Raw genomic sequence first — 26,313 nt, forward strand, 5'->3', positions numbered from 1 at the left:
CCAAAAGCCTGTTTTAGCATGGACAGTAACATTGAGGACTTTCACCATTTTGAACTAGCCAACTGGGTGGGACTTCCCATGGGTTAAGGAAGGATCACATGAGTCCATCTTGATCATCATTAGGGATCAGCCAATGAATTACACTCGTGAGCAAACATTCCATAACTAGGTGGCAGTAAATCTCCAACCTTGGCTTTATACCTGTTCAAACAACACACTCTAGGTGGCAATTTGCACCCTTTCAGTGTGTTTGCCAACTCATAGAAGTAGTAGAAGAAGAAAATGTACTATTTCAAAATGAAGATGGCCTCAATGGCGCTGCCCATGCTCTCACGTGTGCCATAATGGGACAGATACAATGATGCTATGTCTATCTACACTGAACAAAAATATAAACGCAACATGTAAAGTGTTAGGTCCATTTTTGATGAGCAGAAATGAAAGATCCCAGAAATGTTCCATATGCATAAAAATAGTATTTCTCTGTTAGTGAGCATTTCTCATTTGCCAAAATTGTCCATGGACCTGACAGGTGTGGCATATCAACAAGCTGATTAAACAACATGAACAGGTGCAACTTGTGCTAGGGACAATAAAAGCTCACTCTAAAATGTGCGGTTTTGTCACACAACACAATGCCACAGATGTCTGAAGTTTTGAGGGAGCATGGAATTGGCATGGTGACTGCAAGAATGTCCATCAGAGCTGTTGCCAGAGAATTGAATGTTAATTTCTCTACCATAATCTTCTTCCAACGTAGTTATAAAAACAACATTTGCAGTACGTCCACCCGCAGACCACATGTACAATGAACACAATTGCATTTTATTGATGGCAATTTGAATGCACACAGATACCGCGACGAGATCCTGAAGCCCATTGTGAGGCCCATATTTTTAAAGGTATCTGTGACCAACAGATTATTATCTGTATTCCCAGTCATGTGAAATCCATAGATTAGGTCCTAATGAATTTATTTCAATTGACTGATTTCCTTATATGAACTGTAACTCGGTAAAATCTTTGAAATTGTTGCATGATGCGTTTATATTTTTATTCAGTATAAATCTATGAATTATCTACTGCTCTACTCCCTGCGGCAGGGGCAGTCTGCCTGCTCCTAGAAGGACATCATGTTTAGGAGGGCTGGGTCATCCATTACCATATTATAATCACACTACAGCCCCAGTTATACACCAGCTCGTAGATAGAGCCACACACAGATTATATGCTGCCTGGGAATATGTATCAGACTACAATACATTAACATTTCAGTGTTATCAGATTCTACTACTGGACAGGAACAAAAAACAGCAAACCCAGATTATACCCAGTCCCTCTGCACCATTTATAAACCTAATCATAGAGCCACAGACAGATTGAGGTTATATTAGAACACACTGCTGCCTGAGAATATGTATCAGACTAAAGTATAATTTAGTTTACAGTATAATCTGGGTTAGCAGATATTTTTTCAACCCCACTACACAGAGTATATGATAACACTGCTAGTCTGCTGGGAATAAGTATCCGTCTAGTCACCATTTACTGTACATGGGGGCTACTGTCTGAGTTTGCAGAGATTTTTTTCCAGACCAGCACTACAGACATATTATATTACAACACTTCACTGGTCTTCTGTGTTGGGAATATGTATCAACAGACTAAAATACCATTTACAGCACATCAGGATGAGCATAAATACTATGGTTTGCAGGGTTTCGTTCTTGTCCAGCACTAACCAGATCAGTTAAAAAATATTTATGGTGGACTTTAATCAACAGATCACTTCAGTCTGGACCCTAGTTTGTCATATTGAGTGTATTAGTGTTAAATTATTATTATTAATGATAAAGTTCTGTAATACATACTGGTTAAACACAGTAATGCATGTATTGCACAGTATGTCTGTATATGGATATACAGTGCATTCGAAAAGTATTCAGTCCCTTTGACTTTTTCAGCATTTTGTTACGTTACAGCCTTATTCTAAAATGGATTAAATTGTGTTTCCCCCCTCATCAAACTACATACAATACCACATAATGACAAAGCAAAAACAGGTTTTTATAAATATTTGCAGATTTAAAAAACGGAGATATTACATTTACATAAGTATTCAGACACTTTATTCAGTACTTTGTTGAAGCACTATGACTCTACAAGCTTGGCACACCTGTATTTGGAAAGTTCATCCCATTCTTCTCTGCAGATCCTCTCAAGCTCTGTCAGGTTGGATGGGGAGAGTCGCTGCACAGCTATTTTCAGGTCTCTCCAGAGATGTTCAATCGGGTTCAAGTCTGGGCTCTGGCTGGGCCACTCAAGGACATTCAGAGACTTGTCCCGAAGCCACTCCTGTGTTGTCCTGGCTGTGTTCCGAGGGTTGTAAGTTCTATTGGAAGGTGAACCTTCGCCCCAGACTGAGGTCCTGAGCACTCTGGAGCAGGTTTTCATCAAGGATCTCTGTGTACTTTGCTCCACTCATCTTTCCCTCGATCCTGACTAGTCTCCCAGTCCCTGCAGCTGAAATACATCCCCACAGCATGATGCTGCCACCACCTTGCTTCACCGCAGGGATGGTGCCAGGTTTCCTCCAGACATGACGCTTGGCATTCAGGCCAAAGAGTTCAATCTTGGTTTCATCAGACCAGACAATCTTGTTTCTCATGGTCTGAGAGTCTTTTAGGTGCCTTTTGGCAAACTCCAAGCGGGCTGTCATGCGTCTTTTACTGAGGAGTGGCTTCCGTCTGGCAACTCTACCATAAAGACCTGATTGGTGGAGTGCTGCAAATATGGTTGTCCTTCTGGAATATTCTCCCATCTCCACAGAGGAATTCTGGAGCTCTGTCAGAGTGACCATCGTGTTCTTGGTCACCTCCCTGACCAAGGCCCTTCTCCCCCAATTGCTCAGTTTGTCCAGGTGGCCAGCTCAAGGAAGGCTCTTGGTGGTTCCAAACTTCTTTCATTTAAGACTAATGGAGGCCACTGTGTTTCTTGGGGACCTACAATGCTGCAGACATCTGTTACCCAGATCTCTGCCTAGACACAATCTTGTCTCAAAGCTCTACGGACAATACCTTCGACCTCATGGCTTGCTCTGACATGCACTGTCAACTGTGGGACCTTATATAGACAGGTGTATGCCTTTCCGAATCATGTTCAATCAATTGAAATGACCACAGGTTGACTCCAATCAAGTTGTAGAAACCTCTCAAGGATGATGATAGCCTATAATAGCATTATATGTGTAAACATGCAAGGTAGGTAAGCACTTTTACTATTCACTATTCCATTTTAGTTCTATGTCCATGCATCTTTAGATAAAATAACCAAACAACTACAATACATCACTATAGATGTAACTACAGCACACCCAACTGCGTTTTTCTCTGGCACATTGCTTAATCAGGCCTATTACAACATATTATGGTGGTCCCATTATTATCAGATGGCATAACATTTACAGCACAATGGGCAGACCTTCTGTAATGTACTAAGGAAACCAGTAGAGGATGCTCAAACTGTCTGTTATAATGCCAATGCAATACTGTTGAACATTTGTCTAACAAAAGTACTGACAAACACATAACAATGACTATTAAAAGTTGTGGTATAATATCTTACAGATATGCTAGCAAAGGAGTTTCCACTCCTTCAATGGCCAGTATTGTTTGATAAATTCACGTTGGGTAGGCCGTCATTGTAAATAAGAATGTGTTCTTATCTGACTTGCCTAGTTAAATAAAAAATAATAATAATAAAGATGGGGGGGGGGCTAGTCCAATCCAGGGATGTCCCATGTTAAATAATGAATGTGAAAAGTGATTAAAATAATGTTTGGAAAGAATGAATAACTCATTATTATACTTTACACCCATCTCTGTCTCTCTGGAGCTTGACCAGACAGCAGGTCACAGGTAAATTATTGCACAAGCGCCAAGCGGCAACAACAAAACAAAAACATAGGCATGCTGAGTCATGATTCAAACCACTAATCATTGTACAGCAAGCTAACTAATAAGATGATTGCAAAAAGAAAACACAAATTGTCAACAGATTCTACAAACAACACCCTAAATAATTACTGTGGCCCCTGACTGTGACACCTGGCCCTTCCAATTTTGCAGATCTGAAATAATCAGATAGGTGCTATCAGTTTGGTAATATCTGCAACCATTCCAATGGTTTTACTAGAGCCCACTTCTTTGGAATCTGTAAAGTACACCAAATGGGAAGGAGGCAAGGGGTTGTTTTTGGGGTACATTTTGCCCAAGGCTTTGCAAAATGTTGGGGAGGCAAGTAGCCTAGTGGTTAGAGTGTTGAGCTAGTAACCCAAAGGTTGCTGGATTGAATCCCAGCGCTGACAAGGTAAAAGTCCCTCGTTCTGCCCCTGATCAAGGCAGTTAACCCAGTGTTCCTAGGCAGACATTGTAAATAAAACAATTGTTCTTAACTGACTTGCCAAGTTAAATAAAAATTACACCTTCGTGCCAAATCAAAACAGTGGTCAATCAACAATATTGTCCAATGAAAGGGGTAGCATCATCGAACGCCTATCACTGTACCTGTAAGCATGGGCCAGTCAGCTGTCAATCATCTCGAACACCTCTCTTTAACTAAAGAAAATATGTGCGATGCCTCATTGGTCCACCGTATTGACGTAAAACACAAATGACACAAAACAATTGTCTCGTTTGCCTGTCAGTTCCTGTCAATCTCGCTGAACTTCCAATGAGAAGCCCCGTCTGGCTCATTATTCCTCCTACTTATGGATGACCCACCAGTCACGTGTTGTTTGTGCTCCGCTCTGTAGAGATATGTAGAGAGGGAGAAGGGGACAGATTGCTAGCCAGCTAGCTTGGATTCTAACGATTATAGAAACGTGTATATGTTGCACAGGGGCGGCTTTATTTCATAAAACCCCATATTGGATACCTGTTTTTCGCGAAGAGGCCTGGACCGGTCGTTTTTAATTTAACAATCTGACATTTTTGTTTTGATTGTAGCTAACCATCGCGCGGTGTAGCCACCACATTACAGCAGCGCCAGCCGGAGTCCGTCTCCTAAACAAGAATGGGGTCTAGGTCCACAGCACTGCTTAGGTAAAGTGACCTTTGGTTGTGTTCTATAAATGGCCAATTTGATGAATTACCAAGAAAACAAAGCCGCTATGTTGTTGGTGGAGACGCAACAGAGGGGCATCGGGACGACACCAGCGGCTACGGCAGCCAACGGCTACACCTCAATTGGGGAACCCCCTTCCCCGTTATTGAATATCTGCGGTGGCAGTGGAGCTCGTTTTCATCAGCACATGCCGCCCTCCAACCACCACAGCCACCATCACTACCCCCAGAGCTCGCTGCCCAAAGAACAACGCCCGCTGTTGCACCACTATCCGGCGGCGACACAGCAACAGCTGCATACTCTCTCTGGTGAAAACATCCCAGGGTCCCCGGTAAGGAAAGCCTCGTTGTCGTCATTGAACCTGGTACATGAGGACCCCTCTGCTAGCCACCACGCACTCGCTGCATCGGTGAACGCGGCGTCGGCTGCAATTCAATTGGCTGCGAATGCTAACGTTAGCGTCTCTACCTCAGGGGTCATGGACGACATTCGGAAGTGTGGCTACCTACGGAAACAGAAGCATGGACACAAGAGGTTTTTCGTTCTGAGGGTGGCGAGCCACCTAGGCCTCAGCCGGCTGGAGTACTATGACAGCGATAAAAAATTCCGCAGTAGCCTCCGGTCTTCAGCAGCAGCCCCGAAACGGGTGATCTATCTGTATCAGTGCTTCACCGTCAACAAAAGAGCGGATTCCAAGAACAAACACCTCATAGCCCTCTACACTAAGGATGAGTACTTTGCCATTGTGGCTGAAAACGAGCAGGAGCAAGAGGACTGGTATGTAGCCCTGAGTGAACTAATGAGTGAGGGGAAAAAGGGGCATCTAGACTCTGACGAGTTGGATGATGGCTATGGTACAGTCACACCAGGTACGGTTTTCAAAGAGGTGTGGCAGGTGAATGTGAAACCCAAAGGTCTGGGTCAGACCAAGAACCTCACAGGTGTGTATCGATTATGCCTCTCTTCTAAAACTATCCATCTGGTCAAACTAAACTCTGAGACACCGTATGTCAACCTCCAGCTAATGAACATCAGACGATGTGGACACTCAGAAAGCTTCTTCTTCATCGAGGTGGGTCGGTCATCCTCCATAGGACCAGGGGAGATATGGATGCAGGTAGATGACTCTGTTGTGGCTCAGAACATGCACGAGACCATCTTAGAGACCATGAAGGCTCTGAAGGCCTTCGCAGAGATCCGCCCTAGGAGTAAAAGCCAATCATCGGGCTCCAACCCCATGGCGTTCATCACCACCCGCCGTCACCTAGGCAACCTGCCGCCGAGCCAGACGGGTCTCCAGCGCCGCTCCCGGACCGAGTCGGCGGTCGGTACGCCACCATCGAGTAAGAGCTCCGGTGCCAGTGGCTACCGCTTCAGGACGTCAAGTGAAGGTGAAGGGACGATGAACCGGCCATTCCGGTCTGTTACCGGCAGCCTGATCCACCTGAACACCGCCCGGATACACCTAGGGCGCCAGGAGGGTGGGGGAGGGGCAGGGAACACCGGGGGAGGAGGGCGCTACGCCAGGGCGCTACCGGGCTCCAACAGCCACACCCGCTCTGCCTCGCTCCCCGTCTCCCACTTCTCCTCCACCACCTCCCCTGTTAGTGTGTCCAGCAGCAGCGGTCACGGCTCAGTCTCTGACACCCTCACCCGGCCCTCCAGCTCGTCCATATGCGGCTCCCCCTCTGACGGAGGCTTCAACTCCTCAGACGAGTACGGCTCAAGCCCCGGAGACTTTCGATACTTCCGAGTCCGTAGCAACACACCCGATTCGCTGGGCAACACCCCACCAATCAGAGAAGAGAACTGCCTGAGTGACTACATGGCCATGGGCTGGCACCGCGAGGTGTTTGGAGCGGGCGGCGTGAGTAGCTCTGGCGGTGCCGAGGCCCCCCACCGGGACGAGAGCACGTCGACGGACGAAGACCGGTCTCTGAGGCGGCGGACACACTCATTCACGCGGCCCGGCAGTCAGGGTGGTGTTGCCGGCGGTAGCAGCTGCGTGGCTGTGTACCAGAAGATGACCCAGACCACCTTCTCACAGGATGAGTTGGTGTCTGTGGAAGAGGCTCTGTCTCTGGGACGCACCGGCAGCAGCAACCAACCTTCCTCCACCTCGTCCTCCCTCCGCTCCGACTACAGCTCCTGCTCCGAGCACAGCCAGGGCAGACCCCCTCCTCTTTCCTCCTACCCCTCCTCCTCGGCCAAGGAGGACAGTGGCTATATGCCCATGTTGTGTGGGGTGGCAGCCTCACCCCGTGACACCCCGGATTACATGCCTATGCAACCTAGCTCCCACTCTCATCCCCATCACCACTCTCTCTCACACCCTCCCCATCCCCAGCCCTCCCACTCCCCCCAGGCCTCTAGCCCAGCCTTGGCCCCACGCTCGGCCCACCAGCTCCAACAACACCAGCCTACGGACCCCCAGGGCTACATGATGATGCTACCAGGGGGACCGAGCTCCTCTTCTCCAGTCCAGGCCTCCCCAAGTCCCCACAGCAGTAGCAGTAACATGGGTCTGGGTGTCGGTAGTTCTGGTAGTATAGTGGAGCGGCCTGAGACTGGAGAGTACATGGACATGTCGTACAGCAGTGGAAGAGGAGGGAACGCGACAGGAGGACGGAAGCTCTCCAATGAAGGAGGATACTACACACTGAGCAACCCTGAAGGTACCCCTAAATCATACAGTCCCTACTTCTCCTTGCCTCGCTCCTACAAGGCCCCCGTCGCCAGAGATGGTGAACAGAGAAAATGGGAGCATGAGGAATACGTGCCTATGAGCTCCCCGGCTAAACCCATCTACTCCCAGGTCACTGGCGTTACGACAAAGGGTTTCAGTAGTGGGGGGTCAGACACCCCTCACGCCCACCACCCCCCGCCCTACGGTGCCCACCACCAAGCAGCTCGAGGTGACCGACGAACGACTGCGGTTCGGCCCAACCGCCTCCCCTTGGGCCGCCACAGCGTCCATGGGTCGCTGAGGGTTAGTGAGCCAGCTGCTGCCGAGGGACCCTCCAGCCCCGGCGAGTACATCAACATCGAGTTTGGGGATCCCTACGGACCCCTCACATCCTGCCCTCTCTCTGACCAGTACGTCTCACCCTCGATGGGCTCTGCCGAGCAGCGTCACTCCCCTCCCCAGAACCAGGACTATATGAGTGTAGTGGTTGGAGGTGGGCGTGATGATGGTTGCCGCCTGACTAAGAACCAGTCTCCCAGACCCTCTCTGGTGGCCCCATGGAATCCACCCAGCTACATTAGACCGCTGACTGCCAATTCCTCCCTGAGCGGATCTCCTGGCTCTTCTGGCGCTCACTGGCGGACGGGAACAGATGACTACACAGATATGACCTTTAACCTTAGCAAAGATGAGGGGTCGCGGGGGTCACAGAGTAGCCCCACAGCTATGCTGCAGCACCTGTGTGTGATGGAGGGCCGGTACCCCCCTACCTTACTCCCCCACACCATCAGCCCGCCCTCATCCTTCATTCCCCAGCCTGAGCCCCCCAAAGTGGTACGTGCTGACCCCCAGGGGAGACGCAGACACAGCTCTGAAACCTTCTCCTCCACCCCCGGAGGAGGCAGACCCACAAGCTCCACCACCGGCACCAATCCCCCCTCGGGCTCAGCCAACCCCTCGGCCATCAACGGAGCTCTCCCGGCCGAGGGCTCCAAGTGGGCCAGCTCTGGCTCCTTTGATAGCGTGTGGATGTGTGTGGAGGGGATAGGGGTAGATTTGGCTGGTTTCCCTGCCCAGCCTGGGCCCTCTGATCTGGGCATGGAGTCAGCCTCCTCTGGGGGCCCTCCTGGAGGACATATGTGCAGAAATGGGTCTGTGGGATATCAGAACGGCCTCAACTACATTGCCCTGGAGCTGAGAGAGGACCAGGAATCTAACACACTCCCCATACCGCAGCAGCAGGGGGGAACCGGGCCGACACCCAATGCCCCCTCAGCTGGTAATGTGACTGTGCCGGTAGCGGAGAACAACGGCGCCTATGCCAGTATAGACTTCACCAAGTCAGACGGGATGACTGCCACGTTCACGGGTGAGTGACGGAGAGAGTGTTTTTGTGGGGGATGAGGTGGGGTTTGTGTATGTATGGGGGGGGTCTGTGTATATTAGCCTAATGCTCATAAGTGTGTGTGTGGATCTGCATTTCTGTGTTCAGTGTTCTTACATCTGCTCTGTGTTCAGTGTGCTTGTAGGAGTTCTGTGTTTCTGTGTGTGTGTGTGTGTGTGTGGCCCTCCAGTTGTGTCTGTTAGCATGCAGGGAGGCATGCTTGACCTGCAGTGTAAAAGGTGACAATGAGGAGAGGGATTCTCCCCTACTGTACTCTACTAGTGATTGGGGAGTAATCGATAGTTTCATATTGGGAAATCATTTGATGATATATCGTCTCGTTTTGACTATCGCAATATTTTTTCAGTAGTTTGCTGTACCTGCACCACACACTAATAGCTTGTTCTACATCTTCCTTTTGAAATAGAGAGCCTATTTTGTTTTCAGCACTCTTGTTTATTTCCATGGCTGATCAAAACACATTTTCTCATGCTCTCTTTTCTAGCTGCAGCAGACATATATAATGAGCAATATGTTTGCAACATAGAATCACAATATTGAACCGCAGTAGATATAGAATCGTGAGAATGGCAATACATATCGTGTCGGCACCAAAGCGTCGTGATGATATCGTATTGCGAGGTCCCTGGCAATTCCCAGCCCTATACTCTGCCCACACTTAAAAAAAAAAAAAAGTTTTTAATGAATCCGCAGCATTCCTGTATAATGCTGTAGGTGCATCAGTCATGAGTTCAAATGTAACGCCTTGGATGATTTTAAGGTTGCTTCGTAAATTCACTCTAGAGTGTCAGAGGGTGCTCGGAGCATTTTATACATTTTAAGGTTGTCAATTGTCCCTTCCTAAATTCAGTGTTTCACTCTGAGCGTTCATAATGCACACTAGACGCTCTGCAGACCTGCAAACTTGCACACGTTTTCAAAGTACGCTGGTATGAAAAACGAATGTAAAATATGCAAAAATAGACTTCTAGTTGGCACATTGGTTTTTGACTCAACCGTCTGAAGTTGGAGCTAGGAGAAAAAATGAAACACAATCAATTTTACAACTGGTATTAGCTTAACTGGCATACATAGGCGGTGTGTGAATTTGGAGAAGATAATTTTCACCATAAAAATGCACATAACGCATTACATGCATAATTGCATTTACGGTCACTTTTGAGAATGTTTTCCTGCTAATTGATTGCATTTTTTAAAAATATTTGTGCCATGTGCGAATTGCTACACTTATAATGTGAATAAATAGCCTAATAGTTTATCAATTTTTTTGTATTTATTTTTGTGGTTGTATTAATTTGGGATCTATCGCATCCCACAACTGTCCCAGAATTCTATCCCCCATTGTACTTCTGTGTGAGAATTACAAGTTGACCAATAGAATAGGTTAACTTTTGTACTATGAAGGATAGTAGATTAACATGTTAATTTGTTAACCGCTCAACCAGAATAGTTATACGTGCGCACTACCTGAAATTGTTTGGAGAAAATATTTTATTCAGCTATGTCCAATTGTATTCTTCATACTGTAAAATAAAGCCATGGAATTCTAAGCAAATCTTGTCTGCTAAATTAACTGCTGCTAAATTAACACAGCCAATATGGCATAGCCAGATCCGGGCCTAACATAAGGACAACTCCGGAGTATGCTATTCTGTTTTTCTGAAATAGACTAAATATTTTTTATATTTCTTTAGACCTGTCTAAAATGAAAAATGGATTTATTGTGATGGTGTTGGCAATATTATATGGATTTATTCAACTTTTTAAAATGTAGATGTTCCAAAGGTCTGAGTCAGTTGAGACCGGCAGTTATTTGCTTGACCGTCACCGGCTGACAACATTTTGTTGCCCTATGTGTACTGTATTTTAATATATACCGGTATTGATGCACGGACCAGTTTAGGTTTTTACTTTACCTTCTATAACAGTATTTCAATGTTTGGTTTTCTAAATGTGATACGCCTTGCATGAAGTCAATTGTTATAGTTTACTCTGCTACTTGAGTCCTCTCTCTCTCTGCCACTTTCCACAGACCTAGCCCCGCCCCCTGTCACTCGAGGAGCAAGTTTGTTGTTGCTCGTCCACGAGACACTTGCATTCAGTCTGCGTGGTTAATGCAGCACAAGCAACAATGTTGATGACTGCGATGCTGTTTCCACTTTGCTTCTTAATATAAATCCACAAGCGTTTTATAATTACACTATTAGTTTGTTTCTTACATCTGCAAACAGCTAGTTTGCCTTAGTAAGTTGTGGCTAAGTCGTGTTAACCGCTAATGTTAATCGCTAGTTAGCTGGCTAGCTAGCTAATAAAAGTACTGAGTCAGTGCAAAGGTAGCTAGATATACAGCCTGATACAAGTGATGGTTTGGCCTAAATCAGCATGTTTTTACAACCTTATCTTCTAAATCAGAGGAATAGGTGAAGCATGACTGTTAGCTACATTGAAGTAACTAAGAGCGAATATTTAATGTAGCCAAAGATTATAGGGTGCCCTAGGAAACGATGACCAACTCTTTGGTTCCTACCCTGTTACAATAACTCCTCCCTGGCATTTTCATTCATTGTCATGTCAAACAACACTATATTCAAAGTGCCCACTATTATCTTCTAACTATTGATTTGATTAATCATTATTTTCTTGTGATTCCAACGGTTCACGTAAGTGTTTTGATGCAAATCGCAATAGCAACACTTGGTTAAAAACAAGGCCCCCCCCCCCATATCTTACAGCCCTATGTGGCAGTGTGAAAATGATCTCAAACGAGTGCATGAAATGCAGATTTTTGGGGGGAGGGGTTGAAGTTGAATTGAACAGTAGCAAACAGTCAAAGTAGAGCGACCCATTGAAGTCACATAGAATGTACAGTACCAGTCAAAAAGGTTGGACACCTACTCATTCCAGAGTTTCCTTATTTTAACGATTCTATACATTCTAGAATAATAGTGAAGACATCAAAACTATGGAATAACACATATGGAATCATGAAGTAACCAAAGAAGTATTAAACATCTCCAAATGTTTTATATTTGAGATTCTTTAAAGTAGCCACCCTTTGTCTTGATGACAGCTTTGCACACTCTTGGCATTTTCTCAGCCAGCTTCATGAGGTAGTCATCTGGAATGCATTTCAATTAACAGGTGTGCCTTGTTAAAAGTACATTGGTGGATTTTTTTTATTTAATGCCTTTGAGCCAATCAGTTGTGTTGTGACATGGTATGGGTGGTAATACAGAAGGTAGCCCTATTTGGTAAAACACCAAGTCCATATTATGGCAAGAACAGCTCAAACAAGCAAAGGGAAACAACAGTCCGTTATTTTAAGACATGACGGTCAGTCAATCTGGAAAATTTCAAGAACTTTAAAAGTTTCTTCAAGTGCAGTTGCAAAAACCACCAAGCACTATGATGAAACTGGCTATCATGAGGACTGCTACAGGAAAGGAAGACCCAGACTTACTTGTACCGGAGAGGATAAGTTCATTAGAGATACCAGCCTCAGAAGTTGCAGCCCTAATAAATGCTTCACATAGTTCAAGTGACAGACACATCTCAACATCACCTGTTCAGAGGAGATTGCGTGAATAATGGTTGAATTGCTGCAAAGAAACCACACCAATAAGAAGGGACTTGTGTGGGCCATGAAACATGAGCAATGGATATTAGACCGGTTGAAGTCTGTCCTTTTGGTCTGTTGAGTCCAAATTTGCGATTTTTGGATACAACTGCTGTGTCTTTGAGACGCAGAGTAGGTGAACGGATGATCTCTGCATGTGTGGTTCCCACCGTGAAGCATGGAGGTGTGATGATGGTGCTTTGCTGGTGACACTGTCTGTGATTTATAATTCAAGGTGCACTTAACCTGCATGGCTACCACAGCGATACACCATCCCACCTGTTTTTTTATTTTTCCTTTATTTAACTAAGCAAGTCAGTTCAGAACATTTATTATTTACAATGACGGCCTAGGAACAGTGGGTTAACTGCCTTGTTCAGGGGCAGAATGACAGATTTGTACAATGTCAGCTCAGGGATTCGATCTAGCAACCTTTCGGTTACTGGCCCAATGCTCTAGCCACTAGGCTACCTGCCACCCCTTGCGCCTAGTGCCACTATCATTTGTTTTTCAACATATAAGGACCTCCAGGCTGTGTAAGAGCTATTTGACCAAGAAGGAGAGTGATGGAGTGCTGCATCACATGGCCTGGCCTCCACAATCACCCAACCTCAACCCAATTGAGATGGTTTGGGATGAGTTGTACCGCAGAGTGAAGAAAAAGCAGCCAACAAGTGCTCAGCATTTGTGGGAACACCTTCAAGGCGGCAGGTAACCTAGTGGTTAGAGCGTTGGGCCAGTAACCGAAATGTTGCTAGATCAAGTCCCCGAGCTGACAATCTGCCATTCTGCCCCTGAACAAGGCAGATAACCCACTGTTCCTAGGCTGTAAATATGAATTTGTTCTTAACTGACTTGCCTAGTTAAATAAAAGACTTGGAAAAGTATTCCAGGTGAAGCTTGTTGTAAGAATGCCAAGAGTATACAAGGCTGTTATCATGGCAAAGGGTGGCTACTTTGAAGAATCTAAACTTTTTTTTGGTACTACATGATTCCATGTTATTTCATATTTTTGATGTCTTCATTTTTTATTCTACAATATAGTAAAAATAAGAACCTTTGAGTAGGTGTCAACTTTTGACTGGTACTGTATGTGTTGCCACTCTAGGGGTCACACACTACTTATAAAGGATATTTTACAATTTTATAATAGAAAAATGTAAAATACCATCTAAAATTGGAAAAATGCTGTGATTTATATTTTGGCCATATCGCCCTAATCCAGTAATCCCCAAACAAAATTAAGACAGTTTACATTTTCAATAGACTATTTACATAAAGACACCTAATAATCAATACCCCTATATTTTAACCTAGAAAAAATGTGAGGGTGTCATTGAGACGACTAACTCAATTTCATCTAGGATTCAACACAAGACTTCTGTGTTGTCTACATTGTTTGATATAATTTAAGACTGTTTCAGGAAATGGCATTCAAAAATGCAAAATGCTCCAACTTCCTGAGGGGGAAGTTGACTGACCCAACCTTAGGCCTACATCAGCACCGCCTAGTCAGAAAATCCTAGGGAGATCCCTGATTGTACATTTTAAACATTTCTAGTTAGCTAAGGAAGAGCAGACAATCACCAAGTACTCGTAACAGTCTATTGCCTCAGCAGGAATGGTAGGCTGTCTTCAAACAAGATAATTATTAGGCTAAAAAAGGTGCATTTGCTTATGATTAGAGCAGTGTGGGTGTCACACGTGCCACCGTAGTGGCTGGGTGTGTCACCGCCACGCTGAAGTGGTACCCATAACAATTCAGGTCTGACTCTGGCTGAGGAGTAGGGTTGATCTGAACGTTCTGACCTCACAACGGTGGTCAAGCACCCAAGCCAACTGGCTGAAGTTGGCTAGCTTACTAGCTAGCTATTTCCAGACACAATGAGAGAACACCTCTCTGAACATATGACTCGCCCAAGCAGAGCTGGTAGAGCTGCTAGTGTTTTCATGTTACCAAGAGGGTTAGTGACGAACTGTTAATGGCAACAATTGAATTGTTTATTTTTGTCTGTCTACTTACACCTGGCATTCCTCAATTATTCTGATGTTTTTATGATTTCTTCTTGGAAATGTACTTGATCTAACTGCACTGTCCAATTTAGTGAACGAATGCCATGCTATTGTTTTAGAGTGCACAGTTATGTACTTGAAAATGTATCAATAAACCAATTCTGCACATTTGGGCAGTCTTGATACATTTTGAACAGTAATGCAATGGTTCATTGGATCAGTCAAAAACTTTGCAAATTGCTACCATCTAGTGGCGAAAATCTAAATTGCGCCTAGACCCCTTAGTCATATAATAACCTTACTCGTGCATTTCAAAGATGACATACCAAAATGTTATTTTTGAAATAATGCATATCCTTGCTTCAGGTCCTGAGCTACAGGCAGTTATATTTGGGTATGTCATTTTAGGGAGTGGGGGGGTACGATCCTTAAGAGGTTTTAACTTTAGAACAGCTAAACCCTTGTCTTGTGATGAATGGATACTTTTGTAACCACGAACTGTCCCTTGCCATACCCCCGTCGGCAGAGACTGACTCGGCCATCCTCTCTTTGGTTTCGAGTCTCCTCAACCTTTTCCTGGCTGCTATTTCCTCCACCATCACTACAAGCACTTGTTTGCTGAAGCTGTTCTTGTGCTTTCCTTGGTTATCCATTTTTGATATAGCTAGTCTGATGGCTATAATGTGTGAAAAATAACATTTGTTTTAGTGTATAAATGGTTTGCAAGCCACCAAAAAAATATATATTCTCGAGACATAAAGCAGATACTTCAAATGTATTATATTTATTTACCAACACTTTATTATAGTGGGCCAAATCCTACCATCCCTGTCACAGGCTTAATTATGGTTTCAAGCACGTCAATGAGGAGATATTTACAAAGTTTTTAGGAAAGCTATTTACGAAGTTCCTAAGAACATTTTGAGGAATTGCACTTACAAACTATCTTGTGAACTTGTATTTTTTTTCCCCTTAAACTTCTTACGTTTTTTCGTAAGTAGTGTTTTGTGAATCCGCCCCCAGAACATTAGTGTACCGTTAGTACAGTACATGTCTACTACAGTACAGACAAGATTGGGTTGGTTTGACAGCCCATTAGGAAAGAAGCATGAGGTGTCACCCTAGTAAAAATGTTCACACACACTGCTTGTGTGTGTGTGTGTGTGTGTGTGTGTGTGTGTGTGTTAAGTGAGACAAGCATCTCTCTTTTCAGCCTTTAACCTAATTGTTTCTACAACATATCCTATGAGCAATCTAATGAAACAAACAAATCCTAGACAATGAGCAATTTCATCCGGGGTGATTGGTGCTTGATAGTTTGACTCAATAGGTTCATGCAACCACAGGCTGACTCGTATGTTAACTGTTGAGCTGCTGCTGAAATGGACAAAGATATAAGTTCATTGACCCTGAGCCTGGCCAGTGTGCCAAAGTGGGTCAAACAGTACCAAGGTAATCTGGAGAAACCTTGACCTGCAGGTGTGTGTGTGTGTTCACGTGTGGTGTGTGTTGTATTGACCCCTTTCTGCACCCCTTAGCGATGTCATGCTCCCATAGGAGAATCAATACTGTTTGTGGGTAAGCGTGTTTCTGGTTTTCCATAGGGAAAAAACACCTTTCTGACAAAGGGTGTGTTCACTGAAGTGTTTCCGCTGTTGTGTGTCTGAGTCATGCGAATGGTCTTTTGATGTGCTCTAATTGGACCAGCGTGTCTCAGCAGCCCGGCAAGAGGCACAGGAAACGCATCATCACACAGGAATGCACTTCCTGTGGCCTGCCCTGAGCAGCCAGGCACACCTGAGTCTTTCAGTACCCTTTCCATTTCTTCCTCCATGAGAAAATGTTTGGAAATGGAGTGAGACAAGGAAGTTAGTGGGCTACTAGGTCCTGTTCATTAGGGCACGCCGAAGTGAAACCTTTTGAAATGGGAACATGGGCAGAATGTAGGCTACTATTCAAAGTTGTCTGATAACAGCGCAGACTTTCCTTCTCGTTAAGCTATGTGTGGCATACTGAACACGACCCTGGCTTCAGAGTGAGAGTATATGGAGGGTTGTGTGTGTGTGTGTGGAGCATGGTTGAAAGAGCGTACAGTGTTGTGCTTGCTGCTGCCCTTTCCTATCCCTGTGACATCCATAGGTAGGCTCCAGAGTGTGAAAGTGTGAGTGTAGCCTACTGGTTGTCTGGAGCATGGAGTTATTTGGATCTTGGTTATGGTCCTGTTGAGTACAGAGTAGCGAGAGTTTTAGCTAGCTAGCTACTGTTTTAGCTTAGAGTAGAGAGGTTAGAGGGCGTTAGCTAGCTGCTGCCCATTCCTATCCCACATCGATAGGTCCCCTTCAGAGTGTGACTGAGTATACTGGTTACTGGTAGTATGGGGCTGAGTTCAGTTTCGTACAGCGGTGTATCAGCTAGCTGCTGTTGAGTGTTCGCTTGCTGCCCTTTCCAATACCACCTCCATCTATATTTACTGCTTTATTTTCAGACTGACACTAGCAGTAAGCATGTGTAGTCTGCATCCCCAAATGGCACCCTATTCCCTATGTAGTGCACTACAGAATGTACACTGGCCCTAAAGCAGGACACTACCCAGGCACTGGCAACTGGATCCCTATGTATGTGTGTGTCGAAGAACCTAAACTTGCTCTCAAACACTCTAACGTAAATACATACAGATGTTAATGTAATCACAAGATGTTAGGTCAAATCAATGTTTTAGTAGGCTATATACCGGTCTCATTAATTGCAGGTTGATGTGTATTGGGATGAGCACATTAATTGCCTTATCGCTGTATAATAAGTTGCTCTGCAGTAAGTTGCTATGAATGACGATATACGTCTGGGTCGTTCCATCTCAAAAAGCACAAGATTTGATTTCAACACATTTTGTGTAACCACAGCATTCAAATGAGGCTGCAATGAAAACGAAAGGGAATGGTAGTGACTGTGTAGCATTAAAATGCGGGGTGTTAGCTATGTTTCTATTCAAGCGTTGAGTGACATGGTAATGGACTAATAGTGTTTGAGAAAAGATGAAAAACCGGACCCCTCTGACACTGTACGTTACATCGTGTGTGTGTGTGTGTACTTACTACCGTTCAAACGTTTGGTCCTTGTTTTTGAAAGAAAAGCACAATTTTTATTTTTTAAAATAACATCAAATTGATCAGAAATACAGTGTAGACATTGTTAAAACTGCTGATTTATCTTATGGAATATCTACGTACGCGTACAGAGGCCCACTCAGTAACCATCGCTCCTGTGTTCCAATGGCACGTTGTGTTAGCTAATCCAAGCTTATAATTTTAAAAGGCAAAATAATCATTAGAAAACACTTTTGCAATTATGTTAGCACCAGCTGAAAACTGTTTGAGAAACGGACACCTCACGTTCTCAACTGGCAGCTTTATTAAATAGTACCCGCAAAACACCAGTCTCAACGTCAACAGTGAAGAGGCGACTCTGGGATGCTGGCCTTCTAGGCAGAGTTTCAAAGAAAAAGCCATATCTGACTGGCCAATAAAAAGAAAAGATTAAGATGGGCAAAAGAGCAGAGACACTGGACAGAGGAACTCTGCCTAGAAGGCCTGCATCCCGTAGTCGCCTCTTCACTGTTGACGTTGTGACTGGTGTTTTGCGGGGACTATTTAATAAAGCTGCCAGTTGAGGACTTGTGAGGCGTCTGTTTCTCAAACTAGACACTAATGTACTTGTCCTCTTGCTCAGTGTGCACCGGGGCCTCCCACTCCTTTTTCAAGTCTGGTTAGGGCCAGTTTGCGCTGTTCTGTGAAGGGAGGCCCCGGTGCAATTTGTCACATGTAATAGCCTTCATTTCTCAGAACAAGAATAGACTGAGTTTCAGAAGAAAGGTCTTTGTTTCTGGCCATTTTGAGCCTCTAATCAAACTCACAAATGCTGATGCTCCAGATACTCAACTAGTCTAAAGAAGGCCAGTTGTATTGCTTCTTTAATCAGAATAACAGTTTTCAGCTGTGCTAACATAATTGCAAAAGGGTTTTCTAATGATCAATTAGCTTTTTTAAATGATAGCTAATCCAAGTTTAACACAACGTGCCATTGGAACACAGGAGTGATGGTTGCTGATAATGGGCCTCTGTACACCTATGTAGATATTCCATTAAAAATCAGCCGTTTCCAGGTACAATAGTCATTTACAACATTAACAATGTCTACACTGTATTTCGGTGTTGACAATGGAAGTTCTAGGCCAACGGCTGCATTGGCCATCTCTGAGTTCTGTGCGCTGAGGTTTTTTTTAGCCGCCAATGATCACAGTAGGCTTGTCACGATACCAGAATGTTACAAATGATACCAGGCCAAGTATCACGTTACTGAGTAGTATCACGATACTATGGTGAAACCCCCCCCCCCCCCAAAAAAAAAAACCAGTGGCCTAGAATCCTGTTCGCCCCGTCCCCCAGACGCTTGGTCATGTTTGCTAAACATTCTCCAAAAACCTTTCACTGAAATTCGCACTTCTACTTAATACAACACGTTTGATTTTAACTTCACACTGTTTAGTGTGTATATAATACCGCATGAAATGGCTCATATTGGCAAAGGCCTACCTGTGATTTGGCAGAGGAATGGGAGGAAAGAATATAGTGCTTTCGGAAAGTATTCAGACCCCTTCCATTTTTCGTGACGTTACAGCCTTATTCTAAAATGGATTAAATAAAAAAATATCCTCAGCAATCTACACGCAATATCCCATAATGACAAAACATTTTTGCGAGTGTATTAAAAATAAAAAAACTGAAATACCTTATTTACATAAGTATTCAGACCCTTTGCTATGAGACTCGAAATTGAGCTCAGGTGTGCCGAGCTTGTGGCATAATACCCACGAAGTCTCAAGGCTATAATCGCTGCCAAAGGTGCTTCAACAAAGTACTGAGTAAAGGGTCTGAATGAATAAATTAAACTCAAGACCAGGGTTTCCGTTAACCCCCCCCCCCCCCCCCCCCCCCCAAAAAAAGAAACTACGGTAGGCATGCAATCAGCACATCACCCACCACTTTACATTGTGAGCTGGAGGCCGTGTGCATTTTGACAACATAATTAATTGTTTGAAACCTGAATATTTTACTGCATATGAGTCTTGCCTTGTTTGAAAATCCGACAATAGGAAGGTGGAGGCAATTATTTTATTAAGACTTCATCGGCAGCTTTTGAGTTTCAAGTTTGGGGAAGTATACAAATGATCATACAATTTCTACCGATCTGCGTGTCAATTGTAATGTTCATATGTGCATTTTCCTGGTAGTTTCATTTCAATAATAGTTTTTTGTTGCCAGCTCAATGCCAGAGTGAAAACGTGACATGCTTGCAGTTTAACAGCGAAGAAAACAACAAAACAACTGTTAAACGAAATATGGCCCATATTACCGGAAATGCCTTTTTTCTTTATCGGGTTTCGCACACATTTTCTATATTTTCACGGGCCATTTTAAACTAATCCCGGGTCACTAGTTATTGGTTTCATAACAAATAATGTTGTTCAGTCATGTTACCTCGCTAGCTAACAACCTGGTAGCTTGACAGTAGGTTTAGGCAAATGTGATTGGCATAGGAAGAAAGGAATAGGGTCTGCTATTCATGAGATATGCTTCTGGAGGTAGGATTCAATGTAATCCTAAACTACACAATGACATGCAGCTCCTTATGTAGGTATATCACAAGAGGTTGGTGGCACCTTAATTGGGGAGGATGGGCTTGTGGTAATGGCTGGAGCAGAATGAGTGGATTGGTATGAAACACATGGCTTCTATGTGTTTGATGCCATTCACGCCGTTCCAGCCATTATTATGAGCCGTCCTACCTGCAGCAGCCTCTGCTGATGTACAGTGCATCCAGAAAGTATTCAGACCCCTTGATTTTGTCCACATTTTGTTAATTTACAGTTTTAATCTTAAATGGATTAAATGTTGTTTTTTTTACCATCCTCAATCTACACACAAATACCATAATGACAAAGCAAAAGCAGTTTATTTTTGCAAACTGAAATATCACATTTACATTTAAGTATTCAGACCCTTAACTCAGTACTTTTTTGTTGAAGAACCTTTTGGCAGCGATTACAGCCTTGAGTCTTGGGTATGACGCTACAAGTTTGGCACAGCTGTATTTGGGGAGTTTCTCCCCTTTGCAGATCCTCTAAAGCTCTGTTAGGTTAAATGAGGAGTGTCGCTGCACAGCTATTTTTCAGGTCACTCCAGAGATGTTTGATCGGGTTAAAGCCTGGCCACTGGCTGGGCCAATCAAGGACATTCAGAGACTTGTCCCGAAGCCACTCCTGCGTTGTCTTGGCTGTGTGGTAAGTGTTGTCCTGTTGGAAGGTGAAAATAGCTGTGCAACCCACGCTGACCTCGAGGAAGGCATGCGGCCTGCTAATTATCTGTAGGCTATGTTTCAACTTGTCAATTTCAAATTACACTGACAAAAATATAAACGGAACATGTAAAGTTTTGGTCCCATGTTTGTTGAGCTGAAATAAAAGATCCCAGAAATGTTATGCACAAAACGCTAATTTCTCTAAGATTTTGTACACACATTTGTGTACATCCCTGTTAGTGAGCATTTTTGCTTTAAGATAATCCATCCACTTGACAGGTGTGGCATATCAAGACAACGATTAAACAGCATGCTAATTACACAGGTGCACCTTGTGCTGGGGACAATAAAAGGCCACTTTAAAATGTGCAGTTGTCGCACAACACAATGCCACAGATGACTCAAGTTGAGGGAGTGTTCAATTGGCATGCTGACTGCAGGAATGTCCACGAGAGCTGTGGCCAGATAATTTATTGTCAATTTCTCTACCATAAGCTGCCTCCAACGTCATTTTAGATCATTTGGAAGTGCATCCAACCGGGATCACGACCGCATACCACGTGTATGGAGTTGTGTGGGCAAGTGATTTGCTGATGTCAACGTTGTGAACAGAATGCCACGTGGTGGGGTTATGGTATGGGCAGGCATAAGCTATGGACAACGAACACAATTGCATTTTATCAATGGTAATTTTGAATGCCCAGAGATAGTGAGATCCTGAGGCCCATTGTCGTGCAGTTCATCCCCCACCATCACCTCATGTTTCAGCATGCTAATGCACGGCTCCATGTCGCAAGGATCTGTACACAATTCCAGGAAGCTAAAATTGTCCCAGTTATTCATTCCATGGCCTGCATACTCACCAGACATGCCATCCATTGAGCATGTTTGGGGTGTTCTGAATCGACGTGTATGACAGTACGTTCCAATTCCCGCCAATATCCAGCAACTTTGCGCAGCCGTTGACGAGTGGAACATCATTCTACAGGCCACAATCAACAGCCTGATTAACTCTGTGAAGATGTTTGAAGTTCTATTTTTGAACATCAGTTTTGAATTGGTGTGCCTAGTTAATTAATAGAAGTATCCCATTTTACTGTTGCTGACATTTTTTACGTTTGCAGCATTACTGAGCAGCCCAAGCGCAAACTTTTTTCTCCCTGGCACATTTCCCCAGGTGGCCCCCGCATTGCCTTCACTACTACTAACAATTTTAATTCCTATCACAGTGCCTTATTACGTTATCATTACAGTTTCTGCATAACATGTTTTTAATGTTTTTTTTAAATTTTTTTACTGATTTATGATGAGTTAATGCTAAGCTAATTGCCAGTTTTGTGGTGCCATGTTTGACATCATACAATGCATTCTGGTTGTCACGTAAACGTCTGTCAGACCAAAGATATTATAACAAAACGAGGTGAAGGGATGGTTCACTCGTCTTTCGGGTAAACTTCCGGGAAGTGAATGATGGTAGATGACCCCCCCCCCCCCCCCCCCCCTCCCCTTCAATAGACATACTACAAACAGACTCAACTCCTCTTGTAACTGTTAATCTTTGGTTAATGTGAAAAAACAAAACATGGCTGCTCGCACAAACTACCTATCGTCGGATTACTTTTGATTTTTAGAAAGTGTTTTACTCAATTCTGTCACTGGTGAGGTCACTCGTGTTGTGATGAATTGTAAATAGTAATTTCTAATTCATACTATGGTTTGTCAGCTGAGAGTTCGTTACGACCAATGTAGCCTACATCTTCCGGTGTGGATGAGAATTGGTATGCTGTCGCTACTTCTATGGATGTCTTAGCATTGCATCCCAAAAATAAACTGCTCACATTTGAGGACAGCTTTGTAAAGAATGTGTTTGTGCAAAAATGTGTCCAGGTCTAACGCGGACTGTTGCGTCAATTGTAACTGGACGTTCTAATCACACCGGTTTGTGCACACGTCGCAGGGATCACTGTAGAATGATCCCACCCGTGTGTTCGTACGTGTCAAAGGGTTAATCACCGTTACATTATTTCACTGCACGTATTATTTACGGTTCACAACCTGCTACACTTGTGCGGAAACAAAAATGTAGCGTTTTTAAAAATATTTTGTTTTGAGCAAGTGTCTGGTTTCTCTGTTCTGTTGATGTTAACGGAGCGTGCGCGCATGCCTGAGCATGCATAGAAGTACCTGGCCTTCTGTGGGCAAATATAGGAAAGTGCTCATTTGTGGATTTCTGATTGTCTTAACTCAACACATCCACAACTAATAAGCTGAGCTTCTCAGTCATTTTCTTTCTTCACCTCACATAGTCAGACAACAAAGTCTGTTTTATTTTTTTATACATCCATTGCGAATGATAATAGTTCCTGGCAGTAGGCCTATTTTGAAAAATCTTTTCAACAATCTCTCTCCTGATAATCACCAGGCCTCTGTGTGAAAGAACTACTATTTTCCTTTGGGCACAAACGGTTGTCTGATAGCCCAGAATAGGCTAGTTGATACAATATTGCAAGTTCGCTAGTGGAAAGCTTCAGGCCAGACCCAGTTTTTTGATTTGAAACGTTGCAATAGCTCAACCTCCCGTTCTATCTGTCTTGACAGGCTCAGTATAGAGATGAATGCGATTTGAAAGAACTGGATCTTAGAATGTTTGACTTTGTCGGCTTTATGTAGTTGACAATAAAAGTTATAGGCCTACTGCTGCAATGGCCCATAGGCTATCTCTAGTTCCATGCACTCATTTATTTAGCCGCCAATAGATCACGTGTATCATCAATGTGTCCATATGGCTGGTGCTCTTGCATTAGTTAAATTTAAACTTTTAGATTTTTATCATTTGAATTCAGAATTTTGTAATAACCATGTGACTGATTTTGAAAATTAACTTTATTATTGAGATGAAACTGTTCCACGAAAATGAGCATATGGCAGTTGTAACTGGCACACAGATCGGTAGAAATTGCAGGAAAAATTGAATTGAAAAATAATTGCCTCCATGTTTCTATGGTCAGATTTTTGCCTGTAGGCTACTTTGAAGCAAGGTAAGACATGCCTCATAATATAAAGTAAAACGTTCAGGTTTCAAACGATTAAGTAGGTTTTAAAATAGCAAACTGGCTCACATTGTAAAGAGGATGCGCTGGTAGCATACTGTTGCCTGCACTTGACTGGTGAATGGGAGGCGTGCTTCAATTATCAGTTGAGATATAAAAAATAGTTTTTAAACATGCACCAAAACTGTTAACATTTTATAATTGTTGCGCGCAATGAATGGGCTTATAAAAACATATTTTACTCAAGCAGAAACCAGCAAAGGATGCTGTGCGATAGTCGTTATTTATCCAATAAATAACATAAATACAGATGCCAATTTAATTCCACTAAATTATGCAAATGAACCAAATATACTGATAAACGTGACTGTCAAATGTATTTATAATGACTGCTATTTCAATCAATTCATAAAAAGTGTTATTTTACAAAAATGTTATGCTGGTCAATTTGTCAGGCTTTAAAAAATGTTAAAAAATGAATCAGCTGTAAATGCCGGCTTTTGGCCAACGGAAACCCGTGTGTGTGTGCTGTGCTAAGTGTTTTCTCTGGGACGTTAGATGACTGACTAATAGGCCTTGCTGGAAAGTAAACGTTCCCTATCCACTTAGGAGGAGGATGTGAGGTGACTAATATGAATTTGGTTGAGTAATCATGTGCCTTGAGTGTAAAAATCCCCCTCAACGCCAAAGCTTAGTGCCGTTTGTATGACCATATAAGGACAGTAGAAGTTGGCTAATGCTGTCCGTAAGATCGTAGTGTGCTCACTGCGCACATATTTGTTCACTATAATTTAATTGTTCAGTGTCCCTAGTATTGCTGCACTGTATACTGAAACTTCAGTACTTTTTTTATACTAGAACATGGAACAGTTCTGTACTGGAATTTGTTACTTTTGGTACTTCTGTCAAATTTGTCTCACGTCATACAGATTGAGAGGATCCAGTCTGTCTAGTAATTTGTCTGAATCTCCTCAAGGGGACACTAGAAAGCGAGCCAGGCTACTTGCGCATGCAGTTCACACAAAGCAAGCCACTTTTGAGAGGAAAGCGGGAGGGGAGAGAATGCTTCTAACGAAAACATCATACCTCCACAAAAGTAGCTCCAGAAGCAAACTATGGGAATGCTTTGCTTACAGAGCAGATGAGGGCCAAGCCCACCAAAACAACTAAGAAGAATGTGTTCCAAAACCATGCAGTGCAAGGGTATAGTTGCAAAATTCCATTTAAAAACTATTTTACACACATTTGAATTGTAACGTTATTCTACTAGCAACTAAATTCAAATGATTTGAGTGACAATGACATTACAACCTGAAAGTAATGTGAAATGTACTCGTAACTTAGCAATGACAGCAATATATTTAGACTAAAGTTACTTCGTGTTTGGCTGGGCTTGTTTGCAGTAGCCAGCTGGTAACCCTGGGTGAAGCATTGCACCCTGGGAATCATAGTAGGCTGTGTAAAATTCATTGTATATTTATGGTGTGTAGACTATTACAAAGTATAAGCTTCAGAAATTAGTTTTTTTTGTTGTTTTGGAACTTAACTATTCATTTAATACAGTAATTGATTAAGCTATAATGAATCATAAGTCTAATGGATGTAATTTGACCCAATATTATGGCCATAGATGAGGAAAATATACTTTTCTACTATGGTGGATAGTAGATTGACGTAGGCTAGTGAATTTGCGGTCTGTTACTTTTCTTGTAACAGAGTACGCCTTGGCATTCCACACTGCCCTTTCCCACGTGGACAAAAGGAACACCTATGTGAATGCTGTTCATTGACTACAGCTCAGCGTTCAACACCATAGTGCCCACAAAGCTCATCACTAAGCTAAGGACCCTGGAACTAAACACCTCCCTCTGCAACTGGATCCTGGACTTCCTGACGGGCCACCCCCAGGTGGCAAGGGTAGGCAACAACACATGTGCCACGCTGATCCTCAACACGGGGGCCCCTCAGGTGCTCCCTGTTCACCCACGACTGCTTGGCCAAGCATGACTCCAACACCATCAAGTTTGCTGACGACACAACAGTGGTTGGCCTGATCAGCGACGAG

The 26,313-nt window shown here is 43.7% G+C and overlaps 1 protein-coding gene across 1 annotated transcript in view; it reads left to right on the plus strand.

Moving 5' to 3' along the window:
- The first annotated feature begins 1,424 nt into the window (after positions 1-1,424).
- The window catches only part of LOC110500338 (insulin receptor substrate 2-B), a 37,576-nt gene continuing 12,687 nt past the window's right edge, over positions 1,425-26,313 (plus strand). The window contains exon 1 of the mRNA XM_021577652.3: positions 1,425-9,179. Coding sequence (XP_021433327.3) covers positions 5,132-9,179 — 4,048 coding nt within the window. The 5' untranslated portion in view covers positions 1,425-5,131. The remainder of the gene's footprint in view (positions 9,180-26,313) is intronic.

Source organism: Oncorhynchus mykiss, chromosome 21 (assembly GCF_057628025.1).
Source record: "Oncorhynchus mykiss isolate SJ-2025 chromosome 21, ASM5762802v1, whole genome shotgun sequence".
NCBI lineage: Eukaryota > Metazoa > Chordata > Actinopteri > Salmoniformes > Salmonidae > Oncorhynchus > Oncorhynchus mykiss.